The 18,649-nt window shown below is 43.6% G+C and overlaps 1 protein-coding gene across 1 annotated transcript in view; it reads right to left on the reverse strand.

Moving 5' to 3' along the window:
- Positions 1-14,899, reverse strand: part of ATP6V0E1 (ATPase H+ transporting V0 subunit e1) — a 35,366-nt gene extending 20,467 nt beyond the window's left edge. The window contains exons 1-2 of the mRNA XM_081233514.1: positions 14,710-14,899; positions 9,446-9,493 (exon numbers count right to left, since the gene is read on the reverse strand). Coding sequence (XP_081089640.1) covers positions 9,446-9,493; positions 14,710-14,813 — 152 coding nt within the window. The 5' untranslated portion in view covers positions 14,814-14,899. The remainder of the gene's footprint in view (positions 1-9,445; positions 9,494-14,709) is intronic.
- Between the last annotated feature and the right edge of the window lie 3,750 nt (positions 14,900-18,649).

Here is an 18,649-nt window from a genome sequence, read left to right on the forward strand (position 1 = left end):
GCCCACACACCACAACTGCTGAAGCCTGCATGCTCTAGGGCCCATGTGCCGCAACTACTGAGCCCACGTGCTGCAACTACTGAAGCCCATGTGCCTAGAGCCTGTGCTCCGCAACAAGAAGTCACCGCACCGCAACGAAGAGTAGCCCCCGCTTGCCACAACTAGAGTGAAAAGCCCACACACAGCAACGAAGACCCAACGCAGCCAAAAAATTGAATTAATTTAATTAAAAAAAATAAAAATAAAACAAAAATGAAATAAGAATAAAAATGATAAAAAGAAGGAGGGACTTCCTTAGTGGCAAAGTGGTTAAGACTCCGTGCTCCCAATGTAGGGGGCCCGGGTCCGATCCCTGGTCAGGGAATGAAATCCCACATGCATGCCACAACTAAGAGTTCACACGCCACAACTAAGAGTTACCATGACACAACTAAGGAGCCCACGAGCTGCAACTAAGGAGCCCGCCTGCCACAACTAAGACCAGGCACAACCAAATAAATAAATTTTTTTTAAAAAAGGTAAGTTTAAATCAATGCTCTTAGTTTCCACTTTAACAGGCTAGAAAAAAGAGCAAATTAAACCCAAAGTAAGGAGAAGGAAAAAAAGAAAAGAGAACTGAAATAAATGAAGAGATATACCATGTTCATTATCAGAAGACTCAATATTGTTTGCTCTCTCCAAACTGATCTACAGATTCAACACAACCCCAATTAAAATCTCAACAGGTTTTTTTGTTGTTGTTGAAACTGACAAGTTGATTCTAAAATGTATATGGCTATTTTAGAATAGCCAAAATAAACTTGAAGAACAAACAGAGGACTTACATTTCCTGAGTTCAATTTAAAGCTATAGTAATCAAAAGAGTGTGGTATTATCATAAGGCTGGACAAACAGATCAATGAACAGAATAGACAGTCTGTAAACAGACTCACACATATATGGTCAAACCATTTTGAACAAAGATGCCAAAGCAATTTAATGGAGAAGGGAAAGTCTTTTCAACAAATGGCGCAGCGACCACTAGATATCTGTATTGGGAAAACAAAACAAAACAACAGCAACAAAAACAAAGCTTAACCCCACCATTTTAGTGCCTGTGGCCCGTGGAAGCAGTCTTGCCTAACTGCCGAACCCTGTCCAAGGTCAGACTATAGCAGAAAGCCTTTAGGTCCAAGTCCTTGCTTAATAAGATAAATGATAAGAAGAAGTTCAACAGGTCTCATATCTTTGTTTACCTGAATTTTTGCCGGGGGGGAAAAAAATTTCCAGACCTCCCAGGACCATCTAATATGACCCAAATCCCATTCCCAGACTGCTCTTCTCAACACTCGATCCAACTTCGCTCCCTTTCGTTTCTCCCAAACCCTTGCACTGTGTTCTCTGTAACTTGGTCAGTGATCTGCCACTCATACCTTCTACTCTCGCACTTCCCCAACTCCAGCATCACTGAAGCCGGGCTCCCCACTGAGGCTCTCTCAAGCTGAGAAGGCTGCTTATTCTTACAACAGACAGCTCAGGCTTTGGCAATGGCGTCAATAACTTCTTTGCTCCCTCTGCTGCCTGCAGACAATTCTCTTCCACTCTCATGAAGAACTGCCTTCTGCTTGGGTATGCGTGCCTACTGACTTTACTACCCTCTCATTTGTCCCAGTCACTCCCCCTTATTTGACAGAGAAGGCTTGAGTTTGCCCTTTGCTGGATCTTCCTCATCTCTACAACACCTAAATGTTGGCATTCCTCAGGTTTGGCCCTAACCTCTCTTCTCTTCTCTCGCCATCCCTTCCCTTTGGTCAGGTTTCTCCACCTTAGCACTACTGACATCTGGGGCTGCATAATTCTGCACTGGGGGGAGGAGGGCTGCACTGTGCGGTGTAGGATGTTCAGCAGCATCCCTGGCCTCTACCTACTGGATGCCAGCCTCATGGAAAACCACTGTCTTAGGCACTCGTATGGCCTCCAATCTCTCTTCTTATATCCAGTTTCCTATTTGATATTTCTTAGAAGGCTCACAGGCATCTCAATCTTCACACGACCTCAACTGAAGTTTTGTTTTGAAATTTGTCCTGTCCCAAGTCTTCACCATCTTGGTAAATGGCCCAATCTAGAAACCAAGGACCCATCGCTGATTCCTCTCACCTCCTCCACCTACAGGACCAATAAATTCTACTCCCAAATTAGTTCTCAAATCTGTGCACCCCTTTTATCTTCACTATCACCACCTCAGACCAAACCACAAAGATTCCTCACCTGAATGAATGCTGTAACCTCCTAACTTGTGGCCCTGCTTCCACTCGGGCCTCCAAGCAGTCTACTCTCCACAGAGCAGCCAAAGTGGTTGTCCGACCAAATCACTCCGTTATTTAAAATCTGAAAAGATTTCCTATCCACTTAAAATAAAACCTAAACCCCAAGCCCATAAAATCCTACATGACCTAGCCCTCACCTAAATCCCAAACCTACCACTCCTCGCCTCACTATTTTTTTTTTTTTCGGTATGCAGGCCTCTCACTGTTGTGGCCTCTCCCGTTGCGGAGCACAGGCTCCGGACACGCAGACTCAACGGCCATGGCTCACGGGCCCAGCCGCTCCGCGGCATGTGGGATCTTCCCGGACCGGGGCACGAACCCATGTCCCCTGCATCGGCAGGCGGACTCTCAACCACTGCACCACCAGGGAAGCCCCCTCACCTCACTGTTAAACCCCATCACACTACCCTCCCAGAACATTCCAAGCTCCTTACCTCTCAGTGCCTTCGTGTTTGCAGAAGACCCTGCCTCCAGCTGCCCCCATGGCTGACTCCTCCTCCAACAGGCTTTCTGTGAGCGCTCTCAGTAAACCCTCCCTCCCTCCCACCCCTTCACTGTTCTCTATCACAGTACCCTGTTTGGCTCCTTAAAGCACCTTCTTACTTTGTCTATGACAAATCAAGAACAGTTTTGCTACTGCTGTTGTTAACCTGCTTGTCTGACTCCCCTCACTGGAGTGTCACCTCTAGGAGGGCAGGGACGTGGTTCTGTATCATAAACCCAGGAACTGGCACAGAGTAGGTATTCTATGAAATGCTTACTGGTTGAATTCTAGGGGAAGATGGGTAACAAAGCTGTGGAACAAACAGACAACTATAAACGAGAGATACAAACAAAAAAACCCACGAAGGCAACAAGCAAATTAGCTAAAACAGAACATGGCTTCCTCTGGCTATCCACCTGAGTTCCAAGCTGAAAGGAGCAAGGGCAGGAGGACTTCATAGCTCAGGAACAAATTGAATTTTAATTACCCACTGTTTTCCAGGACTGACGCCACTATTTCCTTTTATTAGCAGACATCACCAAACAAGACAGGAGAGAGACACACAAAAATTACCAATCTATGGAGAGACAAGACAGACATTTCACCTATGCCAAACACATGTCCTGTCTGAAGGAGCTTCAAAGCTGGAGGTGAAGACAGAACCCACCAACCAGCTAACAGAAGGTCATATACAGGTGCTTCTACTGGCCAAAGGTGAGACAATTGGAACACCAAAGGGATATTAATTATCCTGGATTGAAATACATCAAATATGTTTAATTGTATCAGATCATAATGATACTAACACAAAACAAAAATCATTATTCACCACTGGAAGATGCAAAGGAAACAATTTATTATTTTGAAACAGGTAAGCAGAGAGAACAGCACACATATATCCTAGCTTTTCTTTGTGAACTGTTTTTCAGTTATTTGAATAACAAAATAGTTGATGAAGTAAATCTTTATGGACGTATTCTAGCTAATGAATAAATAAGAAGTTATAGAAATAGAACATCATCAGTGATGCCAACAACACAAAGAAAAATCAGATGTGATGTACCCCTGATGAAAATATCAACACCATTTATAAAACAGACTTAACAAAAAATTGAACCTGAAGTGATCTAGCCCCTAAGTATGACTACCAACTTACAGGAAATACAGAAGAAGGAGGATTATGTTAAATGACACCATGGGCAGGCAGTTAATAAGGAACAGACTCTGGAAAACTATAGGGCAAACAATCTGGGGTTTTTTCTATTAAAATATCCCAGGAAAAAAAGAGATTTGGAGAAGAAATTAATAAAGAGAGACTTGAAAGACACATCCGCTAATCGCAATGCAGGGTCTTTATGAGCATCTTCATTCAAACAAACTGTAAAATAAATATATAAATAAAGTATATGAGACAACTAGAGAAATTTAAATGATATTTGATGATATAAAGGAATGAACTTTTTTGTGTGATAATGGTTTGGGACTATACTTGAAAAAAGAATGATTACCTTTTAGAGGTATACATATATTGAAATATTCACAGATAAACTGATGCCTGGGATTTGCTTCAAAAAAATCTGGGGTGGAACGGGAAAGTGTGTGGGGATGTAACAAGACTGGCCATGAGTTGATAATTTTTCAACATGGATGACAGGCATGTGAAGGTTCGTTCATTACATTATTTTACTTTTGTAGAGAGCATACAGTAAGTTTTAGAAGTCCAAAAACAGAAAGTTTAAAGAACAAAACAAAGCATTCTATAGTAAAGAACATTCTAGAAACTGACTAGCTGTGGGTACTTGGTGGGAAATCAAAGTGAAGAACCCTGGCCCTGGGAGGTCATCATGTCATGTCCCCAAACTGGCTCTAGAGCCAGGACCAAAGCAAGGCTGGGCTCAACTGTGGATCTGCAAATTCCTGGACACGTAGGGGAAAGTGTCTGAAGGCTGTGCAGGTCCTCTGTGATGGGCAGTATTAGGGGGCTGGAGAAGTGAGTGAGGGGGACTCGTTTGGGGGCCACAGAGTAGGGGTTTGGGGGAATGAGTAGATGAGGAAACCTCTTTGGGAAGTGATTGGCAGCTTCACTGGCTCTGTTTGCTGTCTGTCTTCCCTCCCTAAAGAGGGCAGGGAGGGGACTTCCCTGGTGGCACTGTGGTTAAGAATCCGCCTACCAATGCAGGGGACACGGGTTTGAGCTCTGGTCTGGGAAGATCCCACATGCCGCAGAGCAACTAAGCCTGTACACCACAACTACTGAGCCCGCGAGCCACAACTACTGAGCCCGTGTGCAGCAACTACTGAAGCCTGCGTGCCTAGAGCCCACACTCCACCACAAGAGAAACCACCTCAATGAGAAGCCTGCGCACCGCAACGAAGAGTAGCCCCCTGCTCACCACAACTAGAGAGAGCCCACGCGCAGCAACGAAGATCCAATGCAGCCAAAAATAAATTTAAAATATAAATAAATTTATTTAAAAAGAAAGAGGGCAGGCAGAATATTTCTGCTATATATACAGTGCCTGGCACACAGTAGGTTCATTATGGTACTATTAGTATATATTATTATTAAAATAAATAAGTTGAGTGAATGAACTCTAATAAGGCCCAATAAAATAAATGTTACAAAGGCAATGTAAGCAAACTGCGCTTACAAGTAACATATAGTTCTTTGAATTAAAATAATTTATTTTTTTAAATCACTGATAATACTACATTTTTCTTATCCTTTGTTATAAGTTTTCACACACAGCATCTTATTTAAAAATTCACCAAACCACACTACAACATAATCAGGCCAAATATTATTCAGCCTAGCAGAACCAAGGTCTCCTGGTCTCCTAGTCAACACTTCTTTTCCTATATCACTCTGCTGGTAAGATTTACAATTAGTCAAGTGCTAAAGATACAGCATGTTTTCCAAGAAGCAATTGTACCTCCACAATACAACACTAAATTTCTAATTTACCCCTAGGATATGAGTTTTGTAACTCTGGGTAAGCTACAACATAACCCGACATTAACAACTAACCAAAGGCCAAGAGAAAGTATAGAGTAGTAACTAAAAGGCCTGTATGCTTAAGAAACAAAAGTGATCTTGTGCCTTAGAGAGGAAACCAGATGTAGAGCATTCAGACTTTACTCTGCTGAACTAGCAACACAAGCTGGTTGTACTGGCAGAGATCCTGATTTATTCAGAGCTCAAACAAGGTTCGGCTGGCGGAATCTAACCTTGAACTAGAACAAACTGGAAGGAGGGAAAAAATGCCACAAAGAGAAGGCAATTCAAAAGTCTATGAATGTATTTCAAAACATGACTTTGTTTAGGAAATCTAGTTTCTTTGGGGGTATCTTAATTGCAAATGAGGTATTTTCAAGAAACTATATGTACTAGTGCCAAACAGTAAAGTGTCCTTTGAATTTCAAATTAAATTTGTTACAGAAATCCCACCCCTTTGTGGAATAAGGTATGTAAACTACTTGGGATTTGAAATCCACCTGTATGCTTCAGGCAGATATTTTGCTAAATAGGATATATGATCAGGTTTCAAAGAAACAAAAGAAAAAAACAATTGCATAAAGTCTATACCACCCAGCTCATTTCCCCATAAAATGGCCTCCAGAAGCATTTAATGTTGGAACACTGTGTACTAACTAACTTTATTAATACATCGATGACAGTACTGACCCACTGTCAATAGAGCAGTCACCAGCACATTGGGACAAAGGAAAAAAGCTAGACAGCAAGAGGTAAGGGCTCACAGACTGTCCTCAACTAAGTCACTAAGACTCAAAGTGACATAATTTCCAACCAAGTCCAATTATTTTATTTTATACTTGAAAATGAAGATAGGAGGCATGTGACTGACAGGTCTTCTGCCTGTTTTAAAGACAGTATCAGGGGCTTCCCTGGTGGAGCAGTGGTTATGAATCCGCCTGCCAATGTAGGGGACACGGGTTTGAGCCCTGGTCCGGGAAGATCCCACATGCCGCAGAGCAACTAAGCCCATGTGCCGCGACTACTGAATCTGCGCTCTAGAGCCCGCAAGCCACAACTACTGAGCCCACGTGCCACAACTACTGAAGCCCGCGTGCCTAGAGCCCGTGCTCTGCAACAAGAGAAGCCATGACAATGAGAAGCCCGTGCACCGCAACGAAGAGTAGCCCCCGCTCACCACAACTAGAGAAAGCCCGCACACAGCAACGAAGACCCAACACAGCCATAAATAAATAAATAAGTTTATTAAAAAAAAAAAAAAAGAGAATAACAGGAAAATTAACCAGATTTCAAAGATGATGGAGGACCAGAAAGTCACAAAACATTTTAACCTCATCTTGGTTTAATCTCAAGTCATTCCTCTGCTCAATAATTTTGTCTTTTTTTTTTTTTTTTTAAGACCCCACCACTAACCTTACTGCTCATGCAGCAGAGATCAAAGGAATGAAAACAAAGGCTTTTTCAATTACAGGACCACTCCTTGGCTCCTGGATTGATTAAGAGCTCCCTTGTTGGAATTTCTAGAGGAGATTCAGTAGGATAGGCTGGTACTCAGTCACCCCTACTTAAACGAGGAACTCTTAATGATGCATGTACTTCTTCTCATTTAGTCTTTAGAGCTAAACACAGCTAGGATAAGAATGCCCTCTATTCGCTACCTGTCAGACTTCCATTCTGGTGGCTGAGCTATGACCTGAAAAGGCCTCTTTTTTGCCTTTCTAACTAAAACGAAAAGACTAAACGAGCCAACTGCATAAAGTCTCATCACATAAGCACTCGTATCAAAGCAGTCAAACAACATCATCATCATTTAGCCAAACTTCTGTAGTGCTATATGATTCAGCTTTAAACACTTCAAGTTGCACTGAAGCAAGTGACCGAAGGGGCAGATTTTGATCTATGACAACAACCAGAATTGGCTCATACCCACAAACCTCTTTGAAAAACCTTAGTGCAAAAGTCCCAGGATAGGGGCTTCCCTGGTGGCGCAGTGGTTGAGAGTCCGCCTGCCAAAGCAGGGGACACGGGTTCGTGCCCCGGTCCGGGAAGATCCCACATGCCACGGAGCGGCTGGGCCCATGAGCCATGGCTGCTGAGCCTGCACATCTGGAGCCTGTGCTCCGCAACGGGAGAGGCCACAACAGTGAGAGGCCCACGTATTGCAAAAAAAAAAAGAAGAAGTCCCAGGATACAAGAAATTCATAGATTCAGAGCCACGGCCTTTCATCACAGGATTAGAATGCTGCTTCCTACCACGGCACTAAGCAAGAGTTGGCCATCACCAATACTTTCCATATAAGGAAGTCTCAGGAAGCTAGCAAGCTCTCTTTAAGAAAAGAGAATTGCTGGTTCTAAACTCTTAACAAGCAATCCCTAAAAGGATAAATTCTATGGTATGTGAAATATATCTCAATTAAAAAAAAAAGAAAAGAATAGTTCAACTGGGACTTCCTTGGCAGCACAGTGGTTAAGAATCCACCTGCCAATGCAGGGGACACGGGTTTGAGCCCTGGTCCAGGAAGATCCCACATGCCACGGAGCAACTAAGCCTGTGCGCCACAACTACTGAGCCTGCACTCTAGAGCCCACGAGCCACAACTACTGAGGCCTGCGTGCCTAGAGCCTGTGCTCTGCAACAAGAGAAGTCCCCGCACACCACAACTAGAGAAAGCCCGTGCAGTAATGAAGACCCAATGCAGCCAAAAATAAATTAATTAATCAATTAAAAAAAATAATAGTTCAAATGCAGTTTTGCCATTTTTAACAGTATTCCAAAATATATGTTGAGAAATGACCTCACATATCCTAAAGCTTTCATTCAAGTTTATATAATCTATTCGAACAGATGCCAATTATTATCATACTTTGATACAGTGTATAATGAATTCTTTAAAAAAATTACCCTTACTCTACTCAATCACAATTCTAGCTCAACTTCTATTCATGAGATAAAACAAAAGTTATAATAAAGAATGGCGGGACTTTGCCTGGTGGCGCAGTGGTTAAGAATCCGCCTGCCAATGCAGGGGACATGGGTTCGAGCCCTGGTTCAGGAAGATCCCACATGCCGCGGAGCAACTAAGCCCGTGCACCACAACTACTGAGCCTGCACTCTACAGCCCATGAGCCACAACTACTGAGCCCATGTACCACAACTACGGAAGCCCACACGCCTAGAGCCTGTGCTCTGCAACAAGAGAAGCCCCGACTCGCCACAACTAGAGAAAGCCCACGCACAGCAATGAAGACCCAACGCAGACAAAAATAAATAAATAAATAATAAAGAATGGCTTTATTGGCTTCATAGTGAGATATTTAAGTGAAATGAGTAGGCTCAAATACTTCACAGTAGTAAAATATAAAGCAGTACGATGACAATTTCTGGCTAATTGTATGATTGAAATTTGTGCCAAATAAATTACACCTGTATCGCCAGAAGAACTGAGCATCTGTACAGTTCTCAGGTAAATATACTGAACATAGGAAAAGTGTTCTTGTCAACCTTAGGATACTATTTCTAGGTGTTACACCAGGAACAAGCCCCAGTGAAACAAAAACGTAAAGTTTCATGACAATCATGCTCCACTTATTTAACTTTTATTCACACATATGATAAATACCAGGAATAACTGCTTATTGTTTTAGGAAAAAACTACTTACAAGAGATAGCAGCAAACGGAACAGGTCACCAACATGGTGATGATAACTCTGGAGAAAAAAAAAAGTGCAAGCATTAGACAACTAGCGAACCATGCAGACTTTGCAGGAGGTTTAAGTTCCCTTCCCAGGTGATGAAACCTGGCAAGGATTGCACAACCAGGAAAATGCATCTGAATCTGTTTAAACACCAGAGACAGCAGGGTGCCCTGGGGTGCACACAGCAGAATTCTACGGAAGTCATTAACATTTGTATTTAAGGGAATGTGTACTGATGCCACAGTTTAGGGGTCTAATCCAAACCCATCTGAAACTGAACACAAAAGGCTGTAGTGGTAATTAGCTTTGACATCCAAGTAACTGCCCTATTTGGTAATATTCTCTGCAATGAAATGACACTATACTGCTAAAAATGTTACTGAGTCCAAGCTCGCTCTGCTCGCCGCACGACAGGCCAATGAATCACAGACGAGGTGTTGAGGCAAGGGATACAACTTTATTGGGAAAGCCAGCAGACCGAGAAGATGGCAGACTGGTGTCTCCGAAAAACCATCTTCTCTGGGTCTGGATGCCAGTTTCTTTTATAGAATCAGAGAGGGAGAGGCGGTGAGGAAGTAAAGTAAAAGGGCCATCAGTCTTGCAAAACACCTCCTGGAGTGACCAGCCTCCGGGAGGGGATGTGTTAGTTTCTTCTTTTTTGCAGCCATTCACAGGTGAGCAGGGCTAGCAGAGGGACAGGGTTCCCTGAGGCAGGCCATTATGTATGATTATAATAACTAAAGCAATGAAAAGCAAAGGTTAAAGTCAAAGAAACAGATCCAACGTGGAGTCCGATTTAAGCTCTTCCCTGTTACCAAAATATGACTTTCTAGCCTTGACCTCTCCCCATCTCCATTCCTGTCTGAAAAATAGTTAAACCTGGATCTCTGATCAGCTGAATTTCAACGTTTAAAAAATTAAATTCATGGGCTTCCCTGGTGGCGCAGTGGTTGAGAGTCCGCCTGCCTGTCCGAGCCCTGGTCTGGGAAGATCCCACATGCCACGGAGCAACTAGGCCCGTGAGCCACAACTACTGAGCCTGCGCATCTGGAGCCTGTGCTCCACAACAAGAGAGGCCGCGACAGTGAGAGGCCCGCGCACCGCGATAAAGAGTGGCCCCCGCTCGCCGCAACTAGAGAAAGCCCACGCACAGAAATGAAGACCCAACACAGCCAAAAAATAAAAATAAATTAAAAAATAAAAAATTGAATTCATGATATTCTTTTCCCATTTCTCTTTCCCAATCTAAATCTCCTGCTCCAGAGAAGCTCTGCCATTTCCACCCATCTGACCCACCCCTGCAATCTGCCATCTTTTTACTCATGCCTCCCCTGCACCTTCAGTCACCAAATGCTGTGGGTTAGTCCTTTGGAGAAGCTCTCCTTATGTGCATTTCTTTCCTTTCTATTCCCATCGTTAAACTCAAAATGGACCAGGTTTACCTGGCTAACTGCTGGCAGATTCACAACTGTCTTCCTTCCCTTTCATTCTACCCATACAATCTTTCATTCCTACAATCACCTTGGGTTCATCTTTCTAAAATATTCCTTTCATGACATCACTCTGCAGCTTATCACCTTTCAATGCCCCCCCCATCATCCACAGGCGTGATTTCCAAAGTGGGGGTCTCCACACCCTATAGAGTAAGAAAGACTATCTACTAGAAGGCAGGGAGCAGATATCTGAACTCCTATATATATTATGTTTAACTCATCCTTTAGAAATTCTGTGTGTGTGCATATATTTTCTGTGGTTAATACACTGGCTTGTCCATTCATTCATTCGACAGATTCAGAGTGACTTGTATGCACCAGACTCTGGGGAGAGAGGAGTGAACAGAAGGGATGAAAACCCCTGAATTTAGCAAAGCAAAGGTTCCTGGTGAGAGGGTATCAGGCATTCAAAGAGGCCAGAGGCCAGTGTGGCTGAGCTGAGCAAGTACAGCTTGGTAGGAAGTGAGGTCAGAGGTATCTGGTAGCCTCTGAAAGGAAAAGGGAAGCTATTTTGGAGGGATCTGAGGAGAGGACTGACAAAATCTGACCCAAATTCTAATAGGATCTCTCTGCAGGGTGGAAATAGACTAGGGAAGAGAAAGCAAAAGGAAAAGCAGAAAAACCAGTTAGTGGGGAATTGCACCAATGGACCAGTCTGGTAGCAGTGCCTGTAGTGAGAACTGGTCAGACTCTGGATATATCCTGAAGGCACATTCTTCAAAACATGTACCTTACAGTACCTATATACATAGGTATTGGGGGTTGCATATCATGTTTATTATTCTCCATCCCAAGCTTCTGCGCATCTTCTTCCATTCCCCTGCCCCAACCTGGAATCCCTCCCTCAGTCTTTCTCTTCCCCAAAAGACCAACTCAGAGAACGGAAACAGCTGAGGCCCCTTTGTACTATGTGATTAATAGTTCAATATCAAACACTCCCTCATGGGAATTCCCTGGTGGTCCAGTGACTAGGACTCCACGCTTCCACTGTGCAGGTTCGACCCCTGGTCAGGGAACTAAGATCCTGCAAGCCGCGCGGCGCAAAGCAGCCAAGAAGAAAAGAAAAACAAATTTTTAATTAAGATATCAGTTCCTAATGTGCTTCATTAAAATATCAGTTCCCAATGTGCTTACTCTAAGTTATTGCCTGCTGAAGAGTTTAGGGTGAAGTGTCATGATGACTGCAATTTATCTTCAAATGATTCAGCAAAATTATGTATGTATGCGTGCACACCTGGATTCACAGACGAAGCAAATATAAAGCAAATATGAATACGCTAGCATTACTGAATCTAGGTGGTGTTATACAACACCTGTGCTACTCTACTTTTCTGAATGTTCAAAAATGTTATGTCTGAAAAAATGGGAGCTGACTGAACTGTAACACTAATCCCTGGGCTCTGTCCCCACTCCCTCCCCCACAACTACTGCTAAGGGAGCCACTGTGAAAAAACCTGAAGCTTTTAGAGAATCTGTGGATTCCTAAAGAGGAAAATGGGAAATCATGAAAATAGGAATGGTCAGGAACCAGTACTCCAGGTACAGACTTCATTTTATCCAGCCCTTTTTCAGTTTAGAAAAGATGAGAGTAAGAGGCTTGCTTTAGGTTATACATAGATCCAGAAGAGTTTTTTCCCTTTTGCTCCCTTTTTCCCCCAGCTTCATGAGGTCCTGAAAACCTCCTAATCACCCAGGTTTCTGCATTCTGATGTGCAGGGGTCTCAGGGAAGAGGATTTAACAGCAAAGTCTCCTTTCTTCCCTTCTCACACAGCATCTTTACTTATCTCCTTAATGAAGATGTTTTTAATCCTTCAAATCAGAAATGCTCTCCCATGTTAAAAATTCACCGTAGTCCTTGAATCAATTCAGCTCCTTCGTGTACTTAAAAAAAAAAAAAAATCACCTGCAGTCTTTTCAGAAGGTAAAGGGGAACTAATACTAATTCAGTACTAACATTTCCATTTTACAATGAGGAAACAGGAACATGGAAAAGTTAACTAAACTATCCAAGGTCATAGGGATCATCCAGCTGGGAGCAGTGTTTCTCAAAGTGTAATACAGTAACTCCTAGGAGACACCTAGTGTTTTAAGACCTGCTCAATCCTGCCAAGAGCAGGAAATACAAGGACTGAGGTGGAGGCTATGAATTAGATCCAGATAACATATCACTAGCAGGTCAAACCTGAATAGTGACACTAGGGCTAGAAACTGAGTAGCCCATGGACCATTGGAGGCGTTTCATTACCCTGGGTAACAGCAGTGGCATCAAGACCCAAGGCTGGGCCTGATGGGCCCCAAATGGGGGTCTTCAAGAAAGGAGTGGTCAACACTACCAGAACATTAATAAATGCTTTCTGAGTATGAAGGCTGGAAAGGCAGACAGTGGGCAATGAAACAGCTGAAGACAGAAACACAACAAAGGAGTACTATGTTGTTCTCTAATTCCAATAGGAGAAACAAGTCCAAGGAATTAAATTTGGTTAATACAAATTGTTTTAATAACCCCAGAATTCTGACACTGAATCATCTATTACAGGCTGGAAAGATGACCCTATATAACTGATGCTAGGGGTGGGGTGGGAGAGAGGAACCTAATACAACGAAATGATAGAAATTCATCTACCATTTTTCCTTTTTAAACAAATTATGACTTACTTGTAAGCTCGATGGAAGTAACAGGTCTAATACAGTTTATTCCAGAGAGCAAAAGGGGTTCAGGTCACAAAACATTAAGGAAGTAATAGCATTTTCTTTCCTTTAATAAAGGAAATAGACTTATCCACTCAATAACTCTTTACTGAATGCCTACTCTGCATGCAGAGCACCGTGAAGCCATCAATTCGTTTCAAAGAATAAAACAAGAGATGGTGTTCCCCCAAATCTGTGACTTCAGTCTAAGTTTCACCCCACATGATCTTGCCGCTGAGAAAAAATGACTAAAAGGCAAAGAGGAACCAGAAAGAGGGTGTTCCAAAGCCCTTTTGAAGATAAGACTGTTTCATACTACAAAAAAAAAAAAAAAGTTTACTTACAAAACAGATAAAGCTCTATTTAACAAAGAAGTCTGGGGGGAAAAAGTCTTTCTTAACCAATCATTCTAAGAGCTTGTTACACTCATCTACAAGGGCTGAAGAGCCCTTGGAAAGGTATGACGCAGGGGTTTCTAAACAATACCTCCGACTCTTTGATAATTAATCTCGCTCTAGATCAAGCCCCAGCTAGATCCTGGCGCCCACTAGATGCAAGGCCTGGGCTCAACGTTGTTGCACAAGCTTGTCCTGTGCAACTGCGACAGCCTGTGAGGCAGAGAGATCAATTTCTGTTTTATTTATTTGATCCGTTCCTTTAAAGTTCAGGCAAACGAGGCCTCATTTGGGTGGACGGCAGGGCTAAAGGGGCGACAGCCGTCTAGGGACGAACCCCAACTTCTCCTTGAGTCGGTATAGACCCATTTCCGACTGCACCCTCCCCACACAGAGACGTGATGAGAAAAAATTCCCCTACAACTCCTTCCCAAGGAGGGTCCGCCGGAAGTCACCCTCCTCACGCTCAGGCCGGGAGACACTGAGGCTGCTGCGATAAGGAAGTCGGGGGGCTGCACGGGGGTCGGGGCCTGACTGGAGGGCAGGATCACCCGGGCAAGGTCTCCGACCGGTGCGGAATCGCCCCCTCCCCCGCCCGGCTCTGCGGGTCCTCACCGCGCGTCCCTCCCCAGGCAGGCCTGGCGCACTTACCCCCGGTTGGGACCCTTAGGGATGAACCAGGGCACCAGAAAGCCGACGAAGCCCCAGAACACGCTCATCACGATGAGAGGCACGGTGAGGCCGGTATACGCCATGGTTGCTGCGGGAGGTGCCAGCCCCTGCCCCGCCGCCGCACTGTGGTCCCACCCGGAAGTGTCAACACCGGCCGCGTGACCTGCGCGCGCAAAGACCTGCCTCCCGCACCCACGTGACCTCGCGCCGGACTCCGCCCCGCCGGGGACCGGGAGACAGAGCCCCGCCCTCCCCAAGACTCCTTGGAGGGACATCAGTCACCCCAGAGCCCCAGAGGTAGGGGTGAGTCACCAGGGGCTCAGCAAAGTTTTCTGATACGAAGGTGACCCTTTTAGGAAAAGAGTGTAGGTATTTACAGCTTTATCTTCTTAGGCAACAAACATATAAAGAACTTAATAGTAAGTTTCTGTTCAGAATTCCTGTGTGCCAGGCACTGGGCCATGAGCTTTAAGTGCTTGAGTTTGTTTTGAACACCTCACGACAGTCTATGAAGTCGTTTTCATTATTATCCCCACTTTGCCGTTGAAGAAACTGAGGCCCAGGGAGGAGGTTAAGGATCTTGGCCAGAGTCACATAGCTACTAAGTGGCAGAGCCAGGATTTAACCTTTGACGGTGTGATTTTCAAGCCCAGTGCTCTTAGCTACTTACCTACTGAATGACTTGTGCACTGTGCCAAGTTTGGGGGTTACAGAAATCAAACAGACACCGCCTCCCCTCAGGGAGTTCACAGGCTGGTGAGATGGACTTGTGAGCAGGCCACTCAGTGCAGTGTGAAGGCAGAGAGGACCATAGTGCACAACTTTTCCATCCCAGCCAGTCCTGAGCTGAGCCTTGAAAGAGTAGAAATTAGCCAGAGTAGTAAGGAGAAGGTAACATGGAGTTTCAAATGCTTGCCAAGGATTTTCACATATGTTCATTGTAGTATGTGACAACCTTGGAACAGAGGAACCCAGTTCTCAGAGAGGTTGACAGAGCTCTCAGGCAGAAGCAAGATGGAAAGCAAATCTATAAACCAATCCAATGTGCTTTACCCTGGTCCATGGTTTCCCTGCAATAGTCACATTTCCTTACCTGGAATTGCCTCCTGATTTATGTCTTCATTCAACTAGAATGGATTCCTGGATTAAATGAGAAATTGGACCAAAGATCTTTAATATCTCTTGAAACACGATTCCAAGCCTTTACCTGAAGGACAAGGCAGGAAACTAGTTGGTCTCCTTTGTGCTCATCCTGCCCCCCGCAACAACTCAGTCTCAACAGAAATTCTATTGTCCTTAAGTTCCAGTCCAGGCATCACCTTCACCAAGACCTATTTCATTCTGTTATTGCATGTCTTGTAGCCTCCTACTTGTTTGTGTGTATAAATTAACCAACCCCCTACTAGAGGGTAAACTCCTTGATTATGGGCACTGCTTAACTGATCTTTGTTCCTTAGAAGCACTTTATACGTAGAATGTGCTCAATAAACACTTGTACAACTGAATTGAATAGTTAAGAAAGGGTGAAATCAGCCAGAACTAAATTCGAGAAAACAGTTTGCTCTTTCTTCCCATTTCTTTTTTTAAAAACTTATTTCTGGGCTTCCCTGGTGGCGCAGTGGTTGAGAGTCTGCCTGCCAATGCAGGGGACACAGGTTCGAGCCCTGGTCTGGGAAGATCCCACATGCCGCGGAGCAACTGGGCTTGTGAGCCACAATTGCTGAGCCTGCGCGTCTGGAGCCTGTGCTCTGCAACAAGAGAGGCCGCAATAGTGAGAGGCCCGCGCACCGCAATGAAGAGTGGCCCCCGCTTGCCACAACTAGAGAAAGCCCTCGCACAGAAACGAAGACCCAACACAGCCATAAATAAATAAAGCAAACTGTCAACAAGTAAAAGTAAACACTATAAAATAAATAAATAAATAAAAACACATTGCTTTATAAAAAAAAAAACTTATTTCTAATCGTGGCAAAATAAATATACATAACATAAAATTTACCTTCTTTACCATTTTTAAGTGTACAGTCCAATAGTGTTAAGTATTCACTTGTGCACCTGATCTCCAGAACATTTTCATACCCACTAAACAAATCCCCATTCTCTCCTTCCCCCGCCCCTGGCAACCACCATCCTACTTTCTGTTTCTATAAGCTTGACTACTCAAGATACCTGATATAACTGGAATCATAGAACATTTGTCTTTCTGTGACTGGCTTATTTCACTTAGCATAATGTCCTCTAGATTCATCCATGTTGTAGCATGTATCAGAATTTCCATCCTTTTTTTTTTTTTTTGCGGTATGTGGGCCTCTCATTGTTGTGGTCTCTCCCATTGCGAAGCACAGGCTCCGGACGCGCAGGCTCAGCAGCCATGGCTCACGGGCCCAGCCGCTCCGCGGCATGTGGGATCTTCCCGGACTGGGGCACGAACCCGTGTCCCCTGCATCGTCAGGCGGACTCTCAACCACTGCGCCACCAGGGAAGCCCAGAATTTCCATCCTTTTTAAGGATGAATACTATTCAACTGTATGTATATACCACATTTTGTTTCTCCATTCATCCGTGGTTGGATAGTTGGGTTGCTTCCACTTTTTTGGCTTTTGTAAATTTTTTTCCCCTTTTAAAAATAAATGCAGATATTCTTAAGTTGATCTTGGTAAGTCTAACTTATGCCTTGCCTTCTTGGCAGCCTCTCTGAGAAGCAGATGTTGGGGAGCACAGGGATGTGCCTGTTCAGACACCAGTTCTGTCGAAATCTGTTTCAGCCTCTGTGAAAGAGAAAAATCTTTAATCTCGGTATTATATTTGTGGGCTAGTATTGGCCAATAGCTCCCTCTATCAGTCAGTCTGTCCAAAACATTTTATCACATGTTCCAAGTGAAAACTGGAGAAGGCCAGGAACTAGGATTCAGTGACCCTCTGAATGAAGAAATATTCTCTGCTTTCAAGGCATTTAAAGTCTCCTGCAGGAAATAAACCAGTCTTTGGGCAGCGGTCCCAGGACTGCTGGGGAGTCCCTGAGACTCTCCCAAGGGGTCCACCAAGTCCTCTCTTTTCTAACTACCAATCTGTGTGAGGTTGAATTTTCTTCCTTTGCTTCCTTTTCTTCCAAAACATCATATTGCAACAGACTGAATGCAGAAGCATCGTAAGAATCCATTTGCCTTCTACTAAACCAGACATTAAGGAATTTTGAAAAAATGTAACACAATGTCACTCTTTTTGCAACATTTTTTTTGTTTTGTATTGGAAAAGATAGTTATTTTCCTTAAAAATGTTATTTCTGTTAACATGTTTTGGGTTTATTATTTTTTTAATGATTTTAAAATAAATCTTAAAATTTTAATGTCTAATATGGTAAATTATATCGATAGATATAACCCTCATAAATAAGGTCTTTGGGTCCTCAATAATTTTTAAATTAGAGGAAAATTCTGGGAGGCAACTTCAGTAGGATGAAATAAACAAGGGTAGACTATAAAACATTACAGCGCAAACCCCAAGGAACCCCTAAACAGGCATGCAGGGTTACAAAGCCACGGAGTCATAAAGCTCCTTTCCAAGTTGATTGAGAACGTTGGAAGTTAGTGGAGAAGCTGAAATTCCAGCATAATTCACTACTTGTTTGCTCTGCACATATGTAGGGAACATGGACTGCCGGCAGACACCACTGATAATTGCAGCTACCATTTCTCGATGGCCACGTGCCAGTCATTAAACAAGGTACTTTGAATTACCTGTCTCATTCAGTGCTCACAACAGCTAATATAGATGTTATTAAATCCATTTTACATATTAAGAAAGAGAAGCTCAGATTCGTAACTTGCCCAAAGTCTAGCTGTTTTAAGCGACAAAACTGGCATCTGAATGTAGGTCTTTGTAGCTCCTGTTCTTCCCACTAAGCCACGCTACCTCTATT

Source organism: Mesoplodon bidens (assembly GCF_964165515.1).
Source record: "Mesoplodon bidens genome assembly, chromosome: 4".
In the NCBI taxonomy this organism is placed as follows: domain Eukaryota; kingdom Metazoa; phylum Chordata; class Mammalia; order Artiodactyla; family Ziphiidae; genus Mesoplodon; species Mesoplodon bidens.